This window comes from Mycetomoellerius zeteki, unplaced genomic scaffold (genome assembly GCF_001594055.1).
Source record: "Mycetomoellerius zeteki isolate Tzet28-1 unplaced genomic scaffold, Tzet1.0 scaffold445, whole genome shotgun sequence".
Lineage (NCBI taxonomy): Eukaryota > Metazoa > Arthropoda > Insecta > Hymenoptera > Formicidae > Mycetomoellerius > Mycetomoellerius zeteki.
Window position 1 is genome coordinate 131469 of NW_017257441.1, and position 18191 is coordinate 149659.

At 32.8% G+C, this 18191-nt stretch overlaps 3 protein-coding genes and 1 pseudogene across 8 annotated transcripts in view; 3 read left to right on the forward strand and 1 right to left on the reverse strand.

Moving 5' to 3' along the window:
* Positions 1-166, reverse strand: part of Chro (chromodomain-containing protein chromator) — a 6680-nt gene extending 6514 nt beyond the window's left edge. Inside the window, exon 1 of one of the 2 annotated variants that reach the window (XM_018454651.1) lies at positions 113-166. The gene's annotated coding sequence lies outside the window, so the exon portion shown is untranslated. The remainder of the gene's footprint in view (positions 1-112) is intronic. The other variant, XM_018454652.1, reaches the window with a different exon arrangement.
* On the forward strand, positions 144-6470 carry Ssl1 (general transcription factor IIH subunit 2 Ssl1). 4 transcript variants are annotated; one of them, XM_018454660.1, is made up of 9 exons: positions 270-651; positions 907-994; positions 1114-1192; positions 1334-1535; positions 4942-5070; positions 5185-5358; positions 5430-5686; positions 5784-6033; positions 6226-6469. In XM_018454660.1, exons 3-9 carry the CDS (start codon positions 1131-1133, stop codon positions 6361-6363), a joined length of 1212 nt encoding a protein of 403 aa, XP_018310162.1. In that variant the 5' UTR covers positions 270-651; positions 907-994; positions 1114-1130; the 3' UTR covers positions 6364-6469. The 4 variants fall into 4 exon arrangements, with proteins under 4 accessions (XP_018310160.1, XP_018310162.1, XP_018310161.1 ...); XM_018454659.1 differs by having other exon boundaries at positions 270-617; XM_018454658.1 differs by lacking the exon at positions 907-994 and having other exon boundaries at positions 144-332; positions 1128-1192; positions 6226-6470.
* Positions 6471-6521: 51 nt separating this feature from the next.
* slif (cationic amino acid transporter slimfast) overlaps positions 6522-18191 on the forward strand; it is a 31204-nt gene continuing 19534 nt past the window's right edge. The window contains exon 1 of one of the 2 annotated variants that reach the window (XM_018454656.1): positions 6522-7160. The gene's annotated coding sequence lies outside the window, so the exon portion shown is untranslated. Of the gene's footprint in view, positions 7161-17864; positions 17933-18191 lie in introns of those variants that run through there. The other variant, XM_018454657.1, reaches the window with a different exon arrangement.
* On the forward strand, positions 12659-13976 carry LOC108726862 (histone-lysine N-methyltransferase SETMAR-like; annotated as a pseudogene).

An 18191-nucleotide genomic window follows, 5' to 3' on the forward strand; every position in this document is an offset into this window, starting at 1 on the left:
CTGCCTGCCCTCTTTACCTTTGCCTTGTTAATCATTTTCAGTTTCAGCCCGACCAGACGTATTTTATCGTACGTTATGTGTTACGTTAAGTTACGTTATGTTATATACTTACTCACTTACCTGACAATCCTGGCATTCCCGGCATCGGCATGCTCCGACCAGTTCCGACGCGACGCGACGCGACGTCCCGCTCCGAATTGCCCAATTGCCCGTGACCCACGATGCACCACGATTCGCAATGTTCCTGCCCTTTCCTTTCTCAACTTTTCTCATTCTTTCCCCAAACCCACCACGATTCGTCTCCGACCTATCCAGAGCACGGATTTTCGCGGGTAACCTATCGAATCTACGCTCTGATAACTTTGGATTTTATCCATGCGTACTCTCTCTAGTAATCCTGACATACCCAATTACCTAACCCAAGTACCCAAGTAGTTGGTTGGATCGAGAACGGGGCTCAATGGGGCTTTTTGTCACTTTTCAATTTCAACCTCTTCTCTTTATTCTTTAAAAATGAAATATACTATTGTACTCTTTGTTCCGTTTCCATATCGTCGTACGTAAATCCTCCTTGTGGAGTGTTTACGTTAGATTGATGCAACTCTGCCAACTGTAAAGTAACTATGATTTTACGTTCATGTGCAATATTCGGTGCGTGACGTGAGATGCGTCGCGTTTACGTTTTAAATTTTTGAGCTTGATTTGCCATTCATATTTCATTCACAGAAACAAATTCTTACAAACCTTTGTCTGTTTCAACCTCTCACACGAGATCCACCATCCACCGTTCTCTGTACTTTTATTTTCTATTGTCCGTCTTCCTTTTTTTCTCTTTCAACGTCTCATTTCATTTCCACTGCAGAGACGACTGTAATATATTATCACGTTATTTTTCTTACTGTATAGAATCCAATGATGGTATAATCTTCAAGGATTTGTGAGGATTTGTACAAGTTTGTGCAACATATGTAAAGTAAACAAATATTCTTTTGAAGTGAGTCAAATAATTACATAAGGCACTGTACGTACACACGTATCATGCCGCATACAGTTTTTAAGACGTTCTCATCTTTTACTTTTCATCATTCTAATAATATTTTTTATTATACACAGGATATTTTATCTAGATAATGGCAGAAGAAGAATTTGAAGAAAAGGAGTACCGTTGGGAAACTGGTTACGAAAAGACATGGTATGGATTTTATGTTGTTTATAGATCCATGTGTATTTAATATGGCACTCTAATCTAGATAAAAGTTTTATATCCATGTAGTATCAATCTAATAATATAACAACAATTCTTGACAATTGTATACCTATTTGGAATCTATAGGGAGGCAATTAAGGAAGATGACCATGGTCTGTTGGAAGCCTCTGTCGCAGATATTATTCACAATGCTAAGAGAAAACGTCAGCTGGAAAGAAAACAGGGTGCCAGATTAGGAATGATGAGGCATTTTTATATTATCTTAGATGCTTCTGAATCAATGTCTAATCAAGATTTGAAACCAACTCGTTTTCTGTGTTCTCTAAAGGTACAATGAAAGAATATGTGTATTATCTATATCGTCTCTCTCCTATATGTACAGAATATCCACAAATAAGATCAAACTATGTTAATGAAGTTTGAATAGATGAAGAAATTTCATAGAAATTTATGTCCAAAAAAGTTTTATTATAAAAGTTACAAACATTCAAAGATTTACAAGCTGAACAAAATTGTTCTCTATAACTTGTTATGTGAGTTATGTAATTATATACATGATATATTGTACATTCCTTATTTTGGAAAGAATGAGTTTTTCAATCAACAATTCCCTTGGCATTAGATTGGTCGCTGTGCATTGGACCAATCGTTTCATCTCCTACCTCATAATCAATTAATAATTACTATTAATGATTGATTATTAATTGATTATTATTAATCAGATTTAATATCTTTTGACTTTTATTTATGAGGTTGCATGCAAAACTATTTATGGAAATATAGAAACAAAAGACTAGCTTTGAGAATGTATTTAAAATGCACGTTTACTGTTATTTCTTATAAAGTAGAAATATTTGAAAGAATTGAAAAGTCATTAATTGAATGAATGCAAGCTTGCATATTCTTGCAGAGGGAAAAGTTTTTAAACATTTATTCTAACAGTTGGTTTAATCTGCATACATGTATGAGACGTGTAAAATTATTCTTATTCAACGATTCCGTGTAACAAGTCATAGAAAATGAATCTGTTTGTAAATCTTTGAATGTTCATAAATTTTTAATGGAGTATTTTTGGATATAAGTTTATATGAACTTTTTTCATTTATTCAACTTCATTAACACGCTGTCTAAGTTTGGTCCTAACCTTTGCATATACAGGACATCCTATATATGCTCGCGATTTAAAATATAATGTACAATATAATAATATATTATACAAGGTGTTCAGAAAAGGTCGAATCCCGGATTTACTCGGAGGACGTTTTTGTTGAAAGAAATGTTTCAGACAAAAGTTGTAAGGTATAACAAGAACTATTTACAGATCTTATTAGTTTGATCTTGGGTGACATTGCCAAAATCAGGTCAAGGTCAAATCGATTTTTTTAAATGGAACACTCTATTTTTGATGCCAGAATCTAATAGCTGGGGTCAAGAACTTTTCAAAACTGTATGATAATTAGATTGTGGAAGTTTATGCAAATGCATATTTTTATAGGATAGTATTAAACAAGTGGGACTTTGATATAAATATGTTTCGTCATTATGGCATTTTGAAAATATATTTTTTATTTTACATATTTTGCATATTGCATATATTTTTCATATTTTGCATATTTTGCATATCACATTATTTCCCATATTTTTCATATTTCTGGTACATATAATAAGTTAAACTTGTTTACAAATTAACTCAAATAGATCTAGTTCTCTGACCTCGATCGATCTCGCTGTTGTCAATAATAACAAAATACAAAGTACGAAAATTTCGTTTGCATTTTCAGCATTTAAACATATTTTTTCTGATAAACACCATCAATTTTCACTTGATAATTTAGAGAAAACGATTGTTGTTTACTGTAATTTGAATTATGTCTAAAACGCGATATTGTTTTTAAAGTACCTGAGCCGAATAACACCTAATGTTTTTAATTTTATTTATGGAGATATGGAAATAAACTAAGTGAGAAGCAAATCTTCATTTCATTTACTCTTAAAAGAAAAATATATTGTTTAGAAGAATATGTGTAAATGAACGAAAAAAAATTTTTTTAAACTCTGACATTGAGCCTTATTACACGCTTATGAATATAATAAGACCCAAATCAAAGTAAATTAAAAATAACAAAGAAAGTAAATATTATCTTTTCAAATCAGTTTAAAAATGATTATTAATCATAGAAAGGAAATTCCGTAGGACTTACTTTACTCTCAAATATTACAATTATCTTTAACTTATAATTAACTCTTTAATCTTTGGAAATTTCTAGTAATTTGAATGCAATTTTGGCTTCTTAAAAGATAGCAGCACTGAAAATCGTTATTCTCCGGCGTAAACTCCACACATAACAAACAAATAATAATAGCTATAATAATAATCACAAAAGTGAGTCTTATTTAATAAATACGTTGTTTGAAAAAAATACTTATACTTATTTCAAAAAATTGGTTCATTAGTTATTTTAGGTTCCTAACTATAGTTAGGAAGTTGAATAATATTATAATGAATTATAATAAATTATGAAGTACATTGTATACTAGTAAATTTTGCAGTGGATTGTTATAAAAATGGCTCATAGACACAAGTTCTTATTGTATTAAACAAACGTGTTGCTACCGATTCCAATTCTTTAATCTCTTTTTATCTACTTCCTATGACACACCTTTTAAGCATATACTGCAGGCTTAAAGCGAGTTTTAAAGTAATAAATTTAAAAGTAGGCCTTATTCAGCTCAGGTACCTTGTATGTATTAATAGTTTATATATTAGTAGTTTATATACGTGTTAGTAGTTTCTATAATTTTATAACAGTTTGAATTAAAATCATTACATTATGTGACATAGAAAGATTATATTTAGCATTTAAATTTATTTTTTTCTGATAAATTTTTCTAATAAAAAATGCTATCAAGTTTCACTTGATAAAATTAGAGAATTTAGAGAATTGCTGTTTACTATAATTTGAATTATGTCTGAAAAGTATTATGTATATCTATAATGTTATGTTATAATATTATAATTTGAATTAAATAAAGATTAAGTGTATTCTTACATATATTTCATATATATTTTGCTATTTTGTGCATATATATTGCATATATGTTGCATATTAACAGCATATAATTCCTGCATAAGCTTCCGCAGTCTAATGATAACATTTGTCAAGTACAAGGAAACCCCCCCCCCCCATTGGAGATTATATCTTCTTTTTTTCATTTTTACGCAAAAATGAATTTTTAGTGCAAAAACAAAAATAAGAAGAATAATCTCTAATGGCTTTGATCTTAACAAATTTTATCCAGGACACGATCCTGGACAACATTCAAGAGGTTTGAGCCGTCGTTCGGACACTTTGCGTAATGCTAATGCCGGTGGTATTGTAACTTTCAAGCCTTGTAATTCGAAAAAAATATTTAATGAAAATAACTTTAACTTTATTACAGTGTTTTGAAAAGCTCTTGACTCCAGCTATTAGATTCTGGCATAAAAAATAGGCTGTCCCATTAAAAAAAAATCGATCTGACCTTGGCAACGCTACCCAAGGTCAAACTGATAAGATCTGTAAATAAATCTTTTTATACCTTAGAACTTTTGTCTGAAACACTTCTTTCATAAACGTCACCCTCCCGAAGAAATCCGAAGTCCCGACCATTTTTAAACATCCTCTCTCTCTCTCTCTCTCTCTCTCTCTCTCTCTCTCTCCATATATATATATTTTTAATGTATTTATCTTAAGCTCTTAGAAGATTTTATCGAGGAATTTTTCTATCAAAATCCTATAAGTCAATTAGGTGTAATTATAACTAGAAATAAAAGAGCTGAGAAAATTAGCGATTTAGCTGGTAACTCAAAGAAGCACGTTAAGGTAATTATTTTATTATATATTATTCTTTTTGTTTATCATATCTTGAATATTTTTATTGAATATCTTGATTATTTCGTTTTGCCTTATATCGCAATCTTATCGTCTATTTTATAGGAATTACAAATTTTACAACAAACTGTAGTAGGCGGTGAGCCTTCTTTGCAAAATTCTTTAGAATTGGCAACAAAGTTATTGAAATTATTACCATCACACGCTAGTAAAGAAATATTGGTAATTATAGGAGCCTTGACTACATGCGACCCTGGAGATATCAACGAAACAATAAAAGTATGCTTTAATCTCTGTGTTCTTCATTTGCTTCGAAAATCTATCTTTTTTCAATGTTGTATTTATTTTAGAATATGAAATTGGATGGCATTAGATGTAGCGTAATAGGATTGGCCGCTGAATTATACATCTGTAAACGAATGGCTAACATTACCGGTGGCGAACATAGCGTTGCGCTCGATGATAAACATTACAAGGAGCAATTGAATGCACATATAGATCCTCCGCCTGCTGCAATGCGATTAGATGCAGCGCTTGTGAAAATGGGGTTTCCTCATCACGCTCTACACTCTAATGCGCCAGATACATCTATAACAGTATGTATGTGGTAAGTGCGTGAATCAGAATAATATGCTCCGATACTTTATTTTGACTTTACTTTTACGCGTAATATTTGCGCGTGTTTTCTTCTTTAATGTTTACAGCCACGCACACAATTCCGATGAAACGGTTAAACTTATGACTACCGGCTACCTTTGTCCCCAGTGCCTCAGTAAACATTGTGAGCTACCTGTGGAATGTAGAGCTTGCGGTCTTACTCTAGTATCCGCTCCACATTTAGCCCGATCATATCACTATCTATTTCCTGTTGATCCTTTTAAAGAAATTGCACCTGACAGTGATTATACTATCTGCTTTGGGTGCCAAAAAGCTTTTACCCAAAAGGATAAAAAGGTAATGGCTGTCATTCCTCTTCTACACTAATACAAGAGTTTAGAAAATTATCGAAGTTTGTGATAAATTCAACAAATTAAAATTTATCAAAGACAAGATGTTTTTTTAATCTGCCAAGATGTCATATATACATATATATATATACATTTGAATATTTTAGGTAGCAAGCATATCATATGTATTTATTTTTAGGTATATACCTGCGGAAAATGTAATCAAATGTTTTGTTTAGACTGTGAGATTTTTATTCATGAGATATTGCACACGTGTCCTGGTTGTGCAATAAATCCTGAAACATATAAGAAAAGAGAGTCTACAGATAGATCTTGAAATGGCACACTTACCGATATAGCAAGAAAATTTGTATAAATACATATGAACATTACGATAAAGGTGATGCATTTGCTTGCGCGCGCGCATTTATTCTAAATTAAAAATATTAAAAACAGTTTTATATGTAGAAAAAGAAGAAAAATATTCTTTCTATACAGATTACCTACAATATTAATGATACTAGTAGCTGTTTGCTACAATATTAATGATACTAGTAGCTACTAGACTATTTGAGATTTGTGTGCGCGCGCGCGCGCGCGTGTGTGTGTATGTGGGGGGGAAGTGTTTGTGTGGGTGTGTACATATACATATTCATATTATATGTATACCTAATGAAAAGGATAACAAGTATTGGCAATATGTTTTGACGATTCTAACTAAACGAAGTAAGGTACATATTTTGTGTAAAAATAGTGTGTGTGTGTGTGTGTGTGTGTGTGTGGGGGGGGGAGAGAGAGAGAGAGAGAGAGAGAGATTGCAAGTGTCCGAGTGTCTGACATGTGACTGGAAGTTTGCGATAACAAGTATAGCGCAGCGACTCCTAACGCAACGCAAATGTCCTACTTCAATAGTATAGTGGGGGAACATTGAAGCTTATTGTTACATAGACAGGTGGAAAGTGGTTACTGTGAAATTATAGTACGTTATTAATTTGCGGTTGTCCGCCGAAGCAACTAGTTCTCGAGTACGTTTGACGCACCAGCAATTTGATACACATTATTCACCTTATGTCGATTAAATTTAATATCGTGTACATATTAATATTCCTATTTTATACACATCGTCAAACTAAGGTAAGCTTGTTTGTTCAATCACATCATGACAAGTATTTAATCATCTTACAATCAATGTCAGAGTAAATCTGCTTTATTAATTGTTTACTATTATTTGTCAATTGTGCACTTAAAGTGCGTTGGAAGATTTTTATAATTGAGAGTCGATAGGATATAAATATTGTCACATATCTTATGCATAAATGTTTCGTAAACGTATGTACACACACACACACACACACACACACACACACACACACACACACACACACACACACACACACACACACACACACACCCCCCCCCACACACACACACACACACACACACACACACACACACATACACAGTTAATAAAGGACAATTATATAGAGCCATTGAAGAATAGATAACATGTCGAGAAAACTATAACATCGAATGTATCTATTTACATTTACGACATAATGTAGTTGTGAGCTTCTTTTCTAGATAAAATGTATAAATCAATGTCAATCAAAGTCAAACGTATATATTCTTTGTCCTCTAAATATTCTAAATATAGATGTTAATATTTATAAAGTCTCGGTTTAAAAGATACTTTAGATTATAGAAATAGTTACAGAAAATACGTGTATCATTAAATTAACATAACTTAAAACCTCAATAACTTTTTGTTCATTACTGTCTTTCGTGTTATATGAAATCTTGCATTTTACATTATAACTTTTCTCAGAAATTGATAAAATAACGGATAATTTATGTCTAATTAAAATTAGCAATTTACACGCGAATGGACTTTTATATACTCTTTTTCTTTTCTTACCTTAGTTGAAAAAATAATGTATAATTTAATAAATTAGCATTTTTAATCGACTAGCTCGTAGCTTCGATAAAAAATTATATTATTGACAAATCTGGATTAGCTGGACAAAGCTAATTTAATTTCTAACCATTCAAGGTTTCTATTATGAATGAATTGAATAAAAACGGATATCCAAGTGTGTCGGACTGTATAGCCGGTTGTATAACTGTATTGAAGAGGTATGAGATTAGCTACGAACTAAATATCCTTGTTGGACTATAATGTTCAGATTCCTACCCGAGTACTACCCAGATATTACTCCATCCTTGTTTATCGAACGTTAAACAAGGATGACATGATCGGAGAGCACCCGGATGAGAATCCATACACGCCCTTGAATAGGTGATGCGGAATCAAGAACGTAATTATATATTATTATCGGTACTCATCGTCGGTAATTATCGGCAACATTAAACAACTACATTTAATTCGTAGGAAATATATATATATATATATATGTGTGTGTGATCTCATCGTAATATGGCTTCTGAAGAGAGTTTGTTTCAATTTTATGTTTGAGTAAATCGTCTAGATATACATGTACGATTATCTGCATGACTACATGACAATTATTTTTATTTAAAAAGCGTCATAATATGTATGTGTGTACATACACACGCGTACATACACAAAATAGGAAATCTTAATGGATTCTAAGCTTATTAAATAATCTTTTATAAAATCGAAATTACACTTTATATCGCGCTGCAAGCATTAAAAACAAACAGCATATGATAAAAATAAATATCGTTGAGGCTAACAAAAGTTAATAAGCAAGATTTCTTAACGGCAGAGGAATATATACTATTTTGATTTTTGTCTTGATGGATATTAAATAAAGAGTTGTTAAAGGTGAATTATGTATTATTAGTGTACACATTAAAAGTGTACAATAAAAGTGAGTTGATTATTTTCTGTGTCATTAATTTTAATATAGTCCACCTTGACCAATTGATTAATGATTTTCTAATAAAATAAGTTGTTTTCTGCGACATTTGTTCAGAAAAATATAAATAAGATTTATATATTGTATTTTTTAATGAGATATAATATAACTAAAGCAGAGAGCGAGAGAGAGAGGGAGGAATTAAGACATAAGATAGGGCATTCTCTTATATGTATATAGGTGCAATCTGAGCCTAAATGTATTTAGAGATCTAGACTATTATATTTAATACGCGCACGATTCCTGATGTGAAGTGAAGTGTAAGAGACGGTTCGTAAATATTTGCTCTCTTGACTTAAATGCCTTTGATTCAAGGTGAGTGTGTTCTGTGTGTGTGTGTGTGTGTGTGTGTGTGTGTGTGTGTGTGTGTGTGCGTGTGTGTGTGTGTGTGTGCGCGCGCGTGCGTGTATATTTATATGTATATACATGAGCGTAAAAGCAAAAGTCTTGTGCGTTGTTTGATTTTATAATTTTATATGATTATCGACCGTGAGTTATCGAGCTTTAATAAAAAATGTAATATAATTTTGCATTCAAAGGATAACTGCAAGTTTGCTATAGCGTTGTCTTAATTATCATTCGCGAGACTAAGCGTTTGAGTTTGGTGTGATTCCTCATCTACAATGAAAATAACGATACAAATAACGGTACGATATTTAGAAACATAATTAAGAATATAGTGTGGTTGTATTCGTTACATAAAACACTTGAAAAGTTGCCAATTATTCCGTTTTTGTTATCATTTTTTACCATTAGATTTATTAAATTATTTATTCCATATTCTGTATTCATTTTTATCGTCTACTCGTAGTTACCAGTGGTACATGTTTTATAACGTAGAATTACGAATTCTTAATAATTATTTACAATCCTTTACCAAACGTTTTTACAATCCGAATATTTGAGCATGAAAACTGATAATAACGACGGTCATATAATGACTAAGATTACATTTTGCAGCACTCGTGGCTATTAAAAGATAAGATCCTTTTCACGTGTCGTAGAAAGGATGTCGTATTGCTTTTTAAATACACACGATAATAATAATTGTTCATTGCAATAACAACGACACTGTTTAAAAACCAAGTTTTTCAGAAAACGTAAGTTTGAATATTTTAAATCATAAAAATTTTGTAATATTGATTTTAAAATGCAATTTTAGTACAATAACTGTTTATAGAGACAAAAATACACGTTCTTTTATTATTTTTTATATTTTATGTTTCTATTTTTAATATTAATTAAGTTTTATGCTAATGTGCTCAAAGTCTTGAGTAAAGATCGAATGGAACGATTATACGGGGAAATAAGTGAACGGAGAGAAAGTGGCACCAAGGTTGCAAGCAGTCGTACGTACGTACATACAATACAATCGCGACGGTAATATTTAATCGAGCAGAATTTTCGCGGCTTTGCTATTTTCACATATAAAGATTGAAAGATATCTCAATTAAATTACCTACCTTTTCTAAATTTATTTGATGTTCCTCTTTTCGATTTTTACTTTTTGAATAAACTGTCGGTTAATGACAAATCCTATATTTTACTGGATATTAAAATTATTGTTATAAAATAGTCGACAATATAATTGAAATTCTAATAAAACTCGTTATTGCGTAAAATATTGAAAACGAAGAATTAATGTTCTTTTTCAAACTATATTATCTTTGGCTATTCTTTCCTGATTCTTATCCTCTTTCGAGGTTTTACAATTTTATAAAACGTTTTATGAACGTTGCACAATTGCCATTTTGCGGTAAACATGTTTTTGCAAGGTTTTGCAAGAATTCTTGCTGAGAAAATGTCAGTTTCCCTAAATCACATGCGCAAAATATTGATATATGTGAAATAAAATAATACAATTATCAAAACTCAAAATTTAAGGGAAAGGGGGATCGTAGAAAGTGCGGTGCGCGAATATATTGCACCTTCTATAAGTGTTAAAGGAACCCCGAAATTTTGATTAAATATAAGATATAACTATTTTTTAATGTTTATGTCCATACAAATTAATTTCGCGTATCCAAATTATATTTATAACTTCAAATCAAGTAAGAATTTAAATTTAATGAAATTATCTTTAGTGTTTTAATGGATATTTGTATGTGTGTAATCTTTTGTTTATAACCGAACAACGATTGTTAGGCAACTTAACAAGCAATAATTATTGTTTGGATTGATATTCGAGTTCTTGTGTAGTTTAAGTAAAAGTAATGGCCGAGGGACGGAAAGCAGTGATAAATAATTCTTTATTTATACTTTTCTTATAATACGTTTTTAATTCTTTCGATGTGAAAACATATAATATATGCCCTGAGAAAGTGCTTTTTCTAAAATGTTTTTTAACTTCGAAAAAACTTACAGTAAAAAGACAAAAGAGGAAAAATGTTTGTTATAATGCGCACGATTTGTATAATTCTTTTCAAATTTTTTTAAAAAACTCCTACCGTCGATGTTAAAGAAAATTTTCACACAAATAACATTTTACACAAAAATTCGATATTTGAGAAAAATCATTGTATCAATTTTTTTCAAAAAGCATTTTAAAGGTTAAAAAGCCTACTTTAAAGTACTTTTATATTAAATTTTTTTCCGATGATATTTCATCAAATTGCAGCGCTTCAAAGTAAGACAAAAATATTGCAAAAAAATATCAATTTTCAATTTTATGTAATTTAGGAACAAGATTTCGTCAACAAACTTTATGTAATTTTGAAAAAAAATTCGCAGATCTAAAAAGCCCTATCTTTGCGCCAAGAGATTTAACTTTTCTTAAAATGCAAAAAATCGCAAGTTTTTACAAACTTTTGGTCGGGGATATATACATTATACAGGGTGTTCGGAAAATCGCTCGCAATACTTCGGGACCCAAAAAGAAGGAAAAAAAGTTATATAAACATAGGTCCGGAAATAAGCCGTTTTCGAGCTATAGTCAGCTTTTATGTTAAAAAAAATTGTAATTTATTTTTCATAATCACGATCATAATTTATTTCATAGTCTTTTTACATGAATAACTACATTTATGTACACGCGCGTGCACACATATATACACACACACGTACGCACGCACACGCACACATGCACACATAGGGTGTCCCGAAATTTGAAGGTAATATTGCAGCGCGAAATTTCATGAAAAATTAAGTAATAAAAGTGTAAGCCATTTGTTTCCGTGAAGTAGTTTTATAAGTATAAACGTTTTTAAAATGTTTGATTAATTATAAGCGTTGATTAAAAAGTCGTCTGCCCATGTGATGTGTGTGCAATGGTATTAGATACTAAACAAAACATTGCCGCTGTACACACACTATCACACGGATAGATGATTTTTTAACCATTGGTCAAACTAAATGTTTATAAATTCATATAATAATCAAACTAACAGACTCCTTATAAATCAAAAGAAATTGGAAAGAATAAGGCTAATAGGAGTTAGGCGCAGATGTCTTCTGCGCCTTGACTCCTATTGCCTTTATTCTTTCCAATTTCTTTTAAATGTTTATATATACTTACAAAACTACTTCACGGAAAAAAGAATGGCTATATGTGTGTATACATATATACATATATATGTATTATAGGATGGTTCTTATTCAGAAGTAAAATTTTTTTCAGAATTTTTTTCATAATTTTTTCCCTTTTTGTACCTTTGTATGAATTACGAGGGTAAGTCAATAAGTCCTTAGAAAATCTGTCAAAGGGCACTCGCAGTGTCACGTCACATTACTTTTTGACAAGTAGCATCTTTCAGCTGATTACTATCAAATTTTGAGCGGAATTCATCGCGTGATTTCATTTCTGTAGACGATTAAAGCGAACAACCTTTGCATTTTTTGCAAAATGGAAAAAAACGAGTTTCGTGCATGATCAAACATCTACATATGAAAGGTTTAACGCCGAAAGAAATCAAAGCCGAGTTGTAATGTTCATAGCACATCTGCACCAGCCTTTGTGACTGTATACAATTGAGTGAATGAATTTAAACGATCGTACATCCATGTGATGCACCTCGTTCGGGATGTCCAATTGAGGCTGAATTAAGGCTGCTACGCCAGAAATCATCGATTAAGTCCACGATATTGTTTTGACTGATCGACGAGTGAAAGTGCGCGAGCTTGTTGAGGCCACAGGCATATCACATGGCACAGTGATTTCAATTTTGCATGAACAATTGGGTATGAAAAAGCTATCAGCAAGATGGGTGCCGCGTTTGCTCACTGTGGACCATAAGTGCAACCGTGTGATTTCAAAATAATGTTTGGAGATGTTTCAACATAATCCACACTGAAAAAAAAGATTGCTGCAGCAGCCAATTAAAAATGCTATGCCATATTTTACCATCTAATTTGCTGCAGCAGCCAATCTTTTTTTCAGTGCAGATGAATTTCTGCGTCGATTCATTATTGTGGACGAAACATGGATCTATTACTTCACATCCGAGACGAAGGAACAGTCAAAACAATGGATTTCACCGGGTGAACCAGCTTCAAAGAAGGCGAAGATCGTGAAGTCGGCCGGAAAGATGATGGCCAGTTTTTTGGAATGCACGCGGTTTAATTCATATCGATTACCTTCCGTCGAAGCAAACGATCAATGGTGATTACTACGCAGCCTTATTGGACCGTTTCAACAACATTTTAAGGAAAAAACGTCCCAATTTAGCGAAGAAGAAAGTGCTCTTCCATCAAGACAATGTATGGGTTCACACGTGTCCGGCACCGAAGGCCAAATTCAACGAATTCCGCTACGAATTGCTTCCCCATCCAGCATATTCGCCAGATTTAGCCCCCTGCGACTATTTTCTGTTTCCAAATCTGAAGAAATGGTTCGGAGGAAAGAGATTCACCACCAGAGAGCAGCTCATCGCCGAAACAGAGGCTTATTTTGAAGGGTTGGACAAATCATATTATTTGGACGGCTTGAAAAAGTTGGAGAATCGTTGGAACAAGTGTATCGAGCTGAAAGGAGACTATGTTGAGAAATAAAAATGAATCGATAAAAAAAATATGTTTTATTATGTTTTACTAAAAACTGATTGACTTGCCCTCGTATTAACATGCCATGGAATCAATTTCTACTCGATTTGATATCGGTAATACGTGCCGCATTAATAAATTCTATTAAAAAAAATAAAACTTAAGTGATATTTAAGTGATCTTTTTATCTCAAACAAAAGACTATTGTATGTACCAAAAAATTGAAATTAAAAAAAAAATGGTAAATAAAAAAGAGTGGTAGTCTTTTATAAAAAAAAAATAATGTACCAAGTATAAGAACCTTTGTACTATTATGTGTTATCAAATTATAATCCTACAATTGCATTATTTTGCTTAATCCAAGTGATACATATATCGGTTGTATAAAAGATCTGATATATCAATAACTGGGGCGAAGTTAAATTTTAAAAAATTTAAAAAATTCAAATAATATACATATCATTTGTATAAAAGATTTTATATCGATAACAGGCGCCAAATTTTAAAATTTCAAGTCATATATGTACTTTCAAAAGACATACGAAACATTTAAATTGCGCTAATTATAAGGAGGACATATGTATATGTATTAGGGCTAATGATTTGAACCGGGTAATAAGTTACCCGGGTACTCGTATTAGTTGTATTACCCGAACGCATTACCTGGTTACCCGTATTAATCGTATTATCCGAGCATCCGTGTCAGTTATTATATATTATCCGATGACAGATGTTATCTGTACAAGTTTTTTGTTGTTTGTCAATAAAATGTTATTTTCATTAATGTCAAATCTTTACTTTCTACGATCACACATTCGCAGGAGCAATCGGAATTTAGACTAATTTAGAGTCATTAATGATGTTTTGTCGAAAAAGTTGGGTATGGAAGTACTAGGTGTTCGCTGTCGAGGAATTAAGTGTCTAGGTGTTGTTCAACTAGAATAACGTGTAATAGCTGATACAATTTGATACGATTTGATTGATTGACGCAAGTTACGAGTTAGAGATCCTAATGCTGAAGACCCATGAAGCATATTTGTCGCATAATTATGTAACGAATCAGAAGCGATCCACTGCTGTGGTTTCATGTCGTACTGAACACCCAGATACTTAATTCCTCGACTGCGAACTCCTAGACACCCACTTACTCGTCGGCGAATATGTAGACAACACATAGACACTTAATTCCTCGACGGCGAACACCTAAACATTTAATTTCTCGATGACGAACACTTAGACGCCCATTTTCTCGACGGCTAACATGTAGACACCCACTTCCTCGACGGCGAACACCAAGCTATTCATTTCCTCGACGGCGAATATTTAGTACTTCCATACTCAACTTTTCGACAAAACTTTTTCGACATAATTAATGACTCTAAATTAGTCTAAATTCCGATTGCTCTAGGAATGTATGATCGTAGAAAGTAAAGATTTGACATTAATGTATGAAAATAGCATTTTATTGACAAAAAACAAAAACCTGTACGGGTAACATCTGTCATCGGATAATATAACTGATACGGGTACTCGAGTAATACGATTAATACGGGTACCCGGGTATTACCCGCATGTTTCGGGTAATGAGCGAGTACCCGGGTATCATTAGCATTAATATGTATACTACGGTTCATAAATTCAGGAAATGTAATTTTTTGCGTTTTATAAAAATTTAAGTTAAGTGAGTATCCGGGTACCCGGGTATTACCCGAAACATGCGGGTAATACCCGTATTAGGCCCGTTTCTACCAACGTAGATTAACTTTAATCTTGGTTCAACTAACTCTTCATCTCTTTCTACTTCTAGAAATTAGAAAAAGATGAAGAGTAAGTTGAACCAAGATTAAAGTTAATCTATGTTGGTAGAAATGGGCCTTAGTCGTATTACCTGGACGCATTATCCGGTTATCCGTATTAATCGTATTACCCGAATACTCATATCTCGGTAAAAAGAAATCATGGAGAAGTTTTAAAAGATGCATTTTAAAGTAGAAAAATATAAAGTTTCATACTAGCGTTTGAATTTTGTCTCTATATTTTGTTCCTAAATTATACATAAAATTGAAAATTGATCTTTTCCAATACTTTTATCATTTTTTGAAGCACTCTACCTGAATGAAACATCATCGGACAAATAATATAACAGACAAGTATTTTAAAGCTTAGAAAGTTTAGTTTTAAAATGCTTGTCTGTGTTAAATTTTATCTAATGATCTTTAATTCGGGTGGAGAGCGCTTAAAAAAAAATAACAAAAATATTGAAAAAAAATATCAATTTTCAATTTTATGTAAGCTCTATTTTTCCTCTCGTACTTTTAAAAACTTCTCTATAATTTCTTTTCACCGAGATACCTACTTAAATTTTTGTGAAATATGAGAAAATTGCAAGCGTTCCCGAATTTACAAGCGTTATATGTATGTGTACAAAAATAAATTATTGCAAATAAACTACTTTTAAAAAATATAAAGGCTAATATGCCGAATAGGGGAGACAGTTCCGATAACCTTGACCTTGACATGTGTTGTTAAGGTCACGACTCTGAGTAATCTCCATCCGATTTTAGCCGTTGCTCATCATTCATTAAAAAGTTATTAACAAAAAAGTTTGAAAAATGATCTCTCTTTTCTATTAAATAAAACAGAAATTTTTGGCTTTAAAGTATATTTTACAACTTTCCACGAAGCGACTTTCACTCTATCTCCCCCCTGTCAAGGAGCACACGACTTTCCACGCTCTTAGCTTGAATCTACCTAGAAGTAGAGTCTGGACATTCAGCGGAAGTGCTCTCTAAATGGCGACGAATATGTGTGTGTACTTTAGGCTATGTTCTACTTTGGCGATCACAACGCTTTAAGCATTACCAGGTATGTACTATAAATATGAAACCGGAATTTACCAACAGATGGCCATAGCTGTCAATGTAGTTGCCGTCAGACCGCGTCATTGACGCCATTTCCTTGTTCTGACATCTGACAAAGATTTTCAACTCACAACAATACAAGTTTCATACAACAATATAGTTTGTAATAGCGTTGAACATGTCGAATTTTGTGCCTGGAAACTACGATTTGTGGATAGCATTGATTTTCTGTTACCATTTGAAGAAAACTGCTGCAGAATCACATCGAATGCTTGTCGAAGCTTACGGTGAGCATGCTCTTGGTAAATCACAGTGCTTTGAGTGGTTTAAAAAATTCAAAAGTGGCGATTTTGACGTGAGAAACAAAGAACGTGGAAAACCACTGAAAAAGTTTGAAGACAGCGAATTGCAAGCATTGTTGGATGAGGATGACGCTCAAACTTAACAACAACTCGCGGATCAATTGAATGTGACACGAGAAGCCGTCTCCATATGTTTGAAATCCATGGGAAAGATCCAGAAGATGGGAAAATGGGTTCCACATGAACTAAATGAAAGACAGCAGGAAAACTGAAAAACCACTTGCGAAATGCTGCTCGCTAGGTACAAAAGAAAGTCATTTCTCCATCGAATTGTGACTGGCGATGAAAAGTGGATATATTTTGAGAATCCTAAGCGTAAAAGATCATGGGTAACTCCAGGCGAACCATCGACATCGACTGCAAGGCTAAATCGCTATGGACGGAAGATAATGCTCTGTGTTTGGTGGGATCAGAAAGGTGTGATCTATTATGAGCTGCTAAAACCTGGCGAAACCGTTAATACTGAACGCTACCGACAACAAATGATCAATTTGAATCAAGCTTTGCGTGAAAAACGACCGGAATATCAAAAAAGGCAACACAAAGTGATTTTGCTTCATGATAATGCACCATCACACACAGCAAAACTGGTCAAGGAACGATTGAGGCGTTTGGTTGGGAAATACTTTCGCATGCGGCTTACTCACCAGACTTGGCTCCGTCCGATTACTACTTATTTGCATCGATGGGGGACACGCACTTGCTCAGCAGCGCTTCACTTCTTACGAAGATGTACGAAAAGATGACTGGTTTGGCTCAAAAGAGCAACAATTTTTTTGGCGTGGCATCCACAAATTGTCAGACAGGTGAGAAAAATGTATAGTTAGCGATGGGCAATACTTCGAATAAAATATTTTTTATCATTTTCATGCAATAAACGTGTATTTTCTATAAAAATACCAAGTATGTAAATATGAAACCGGAATTTTTTTCCGGTGAAATACCTTCATTCTTCTTTGTTGTTTATTAAATATTAAAGGACAATTGATGCTCACAGCGCTGCAAGCGACAAAGCGATCGCAGCCATTGTGTGTGTGTGTGTGTGTGTGTGTGTGTGTGTGTGTG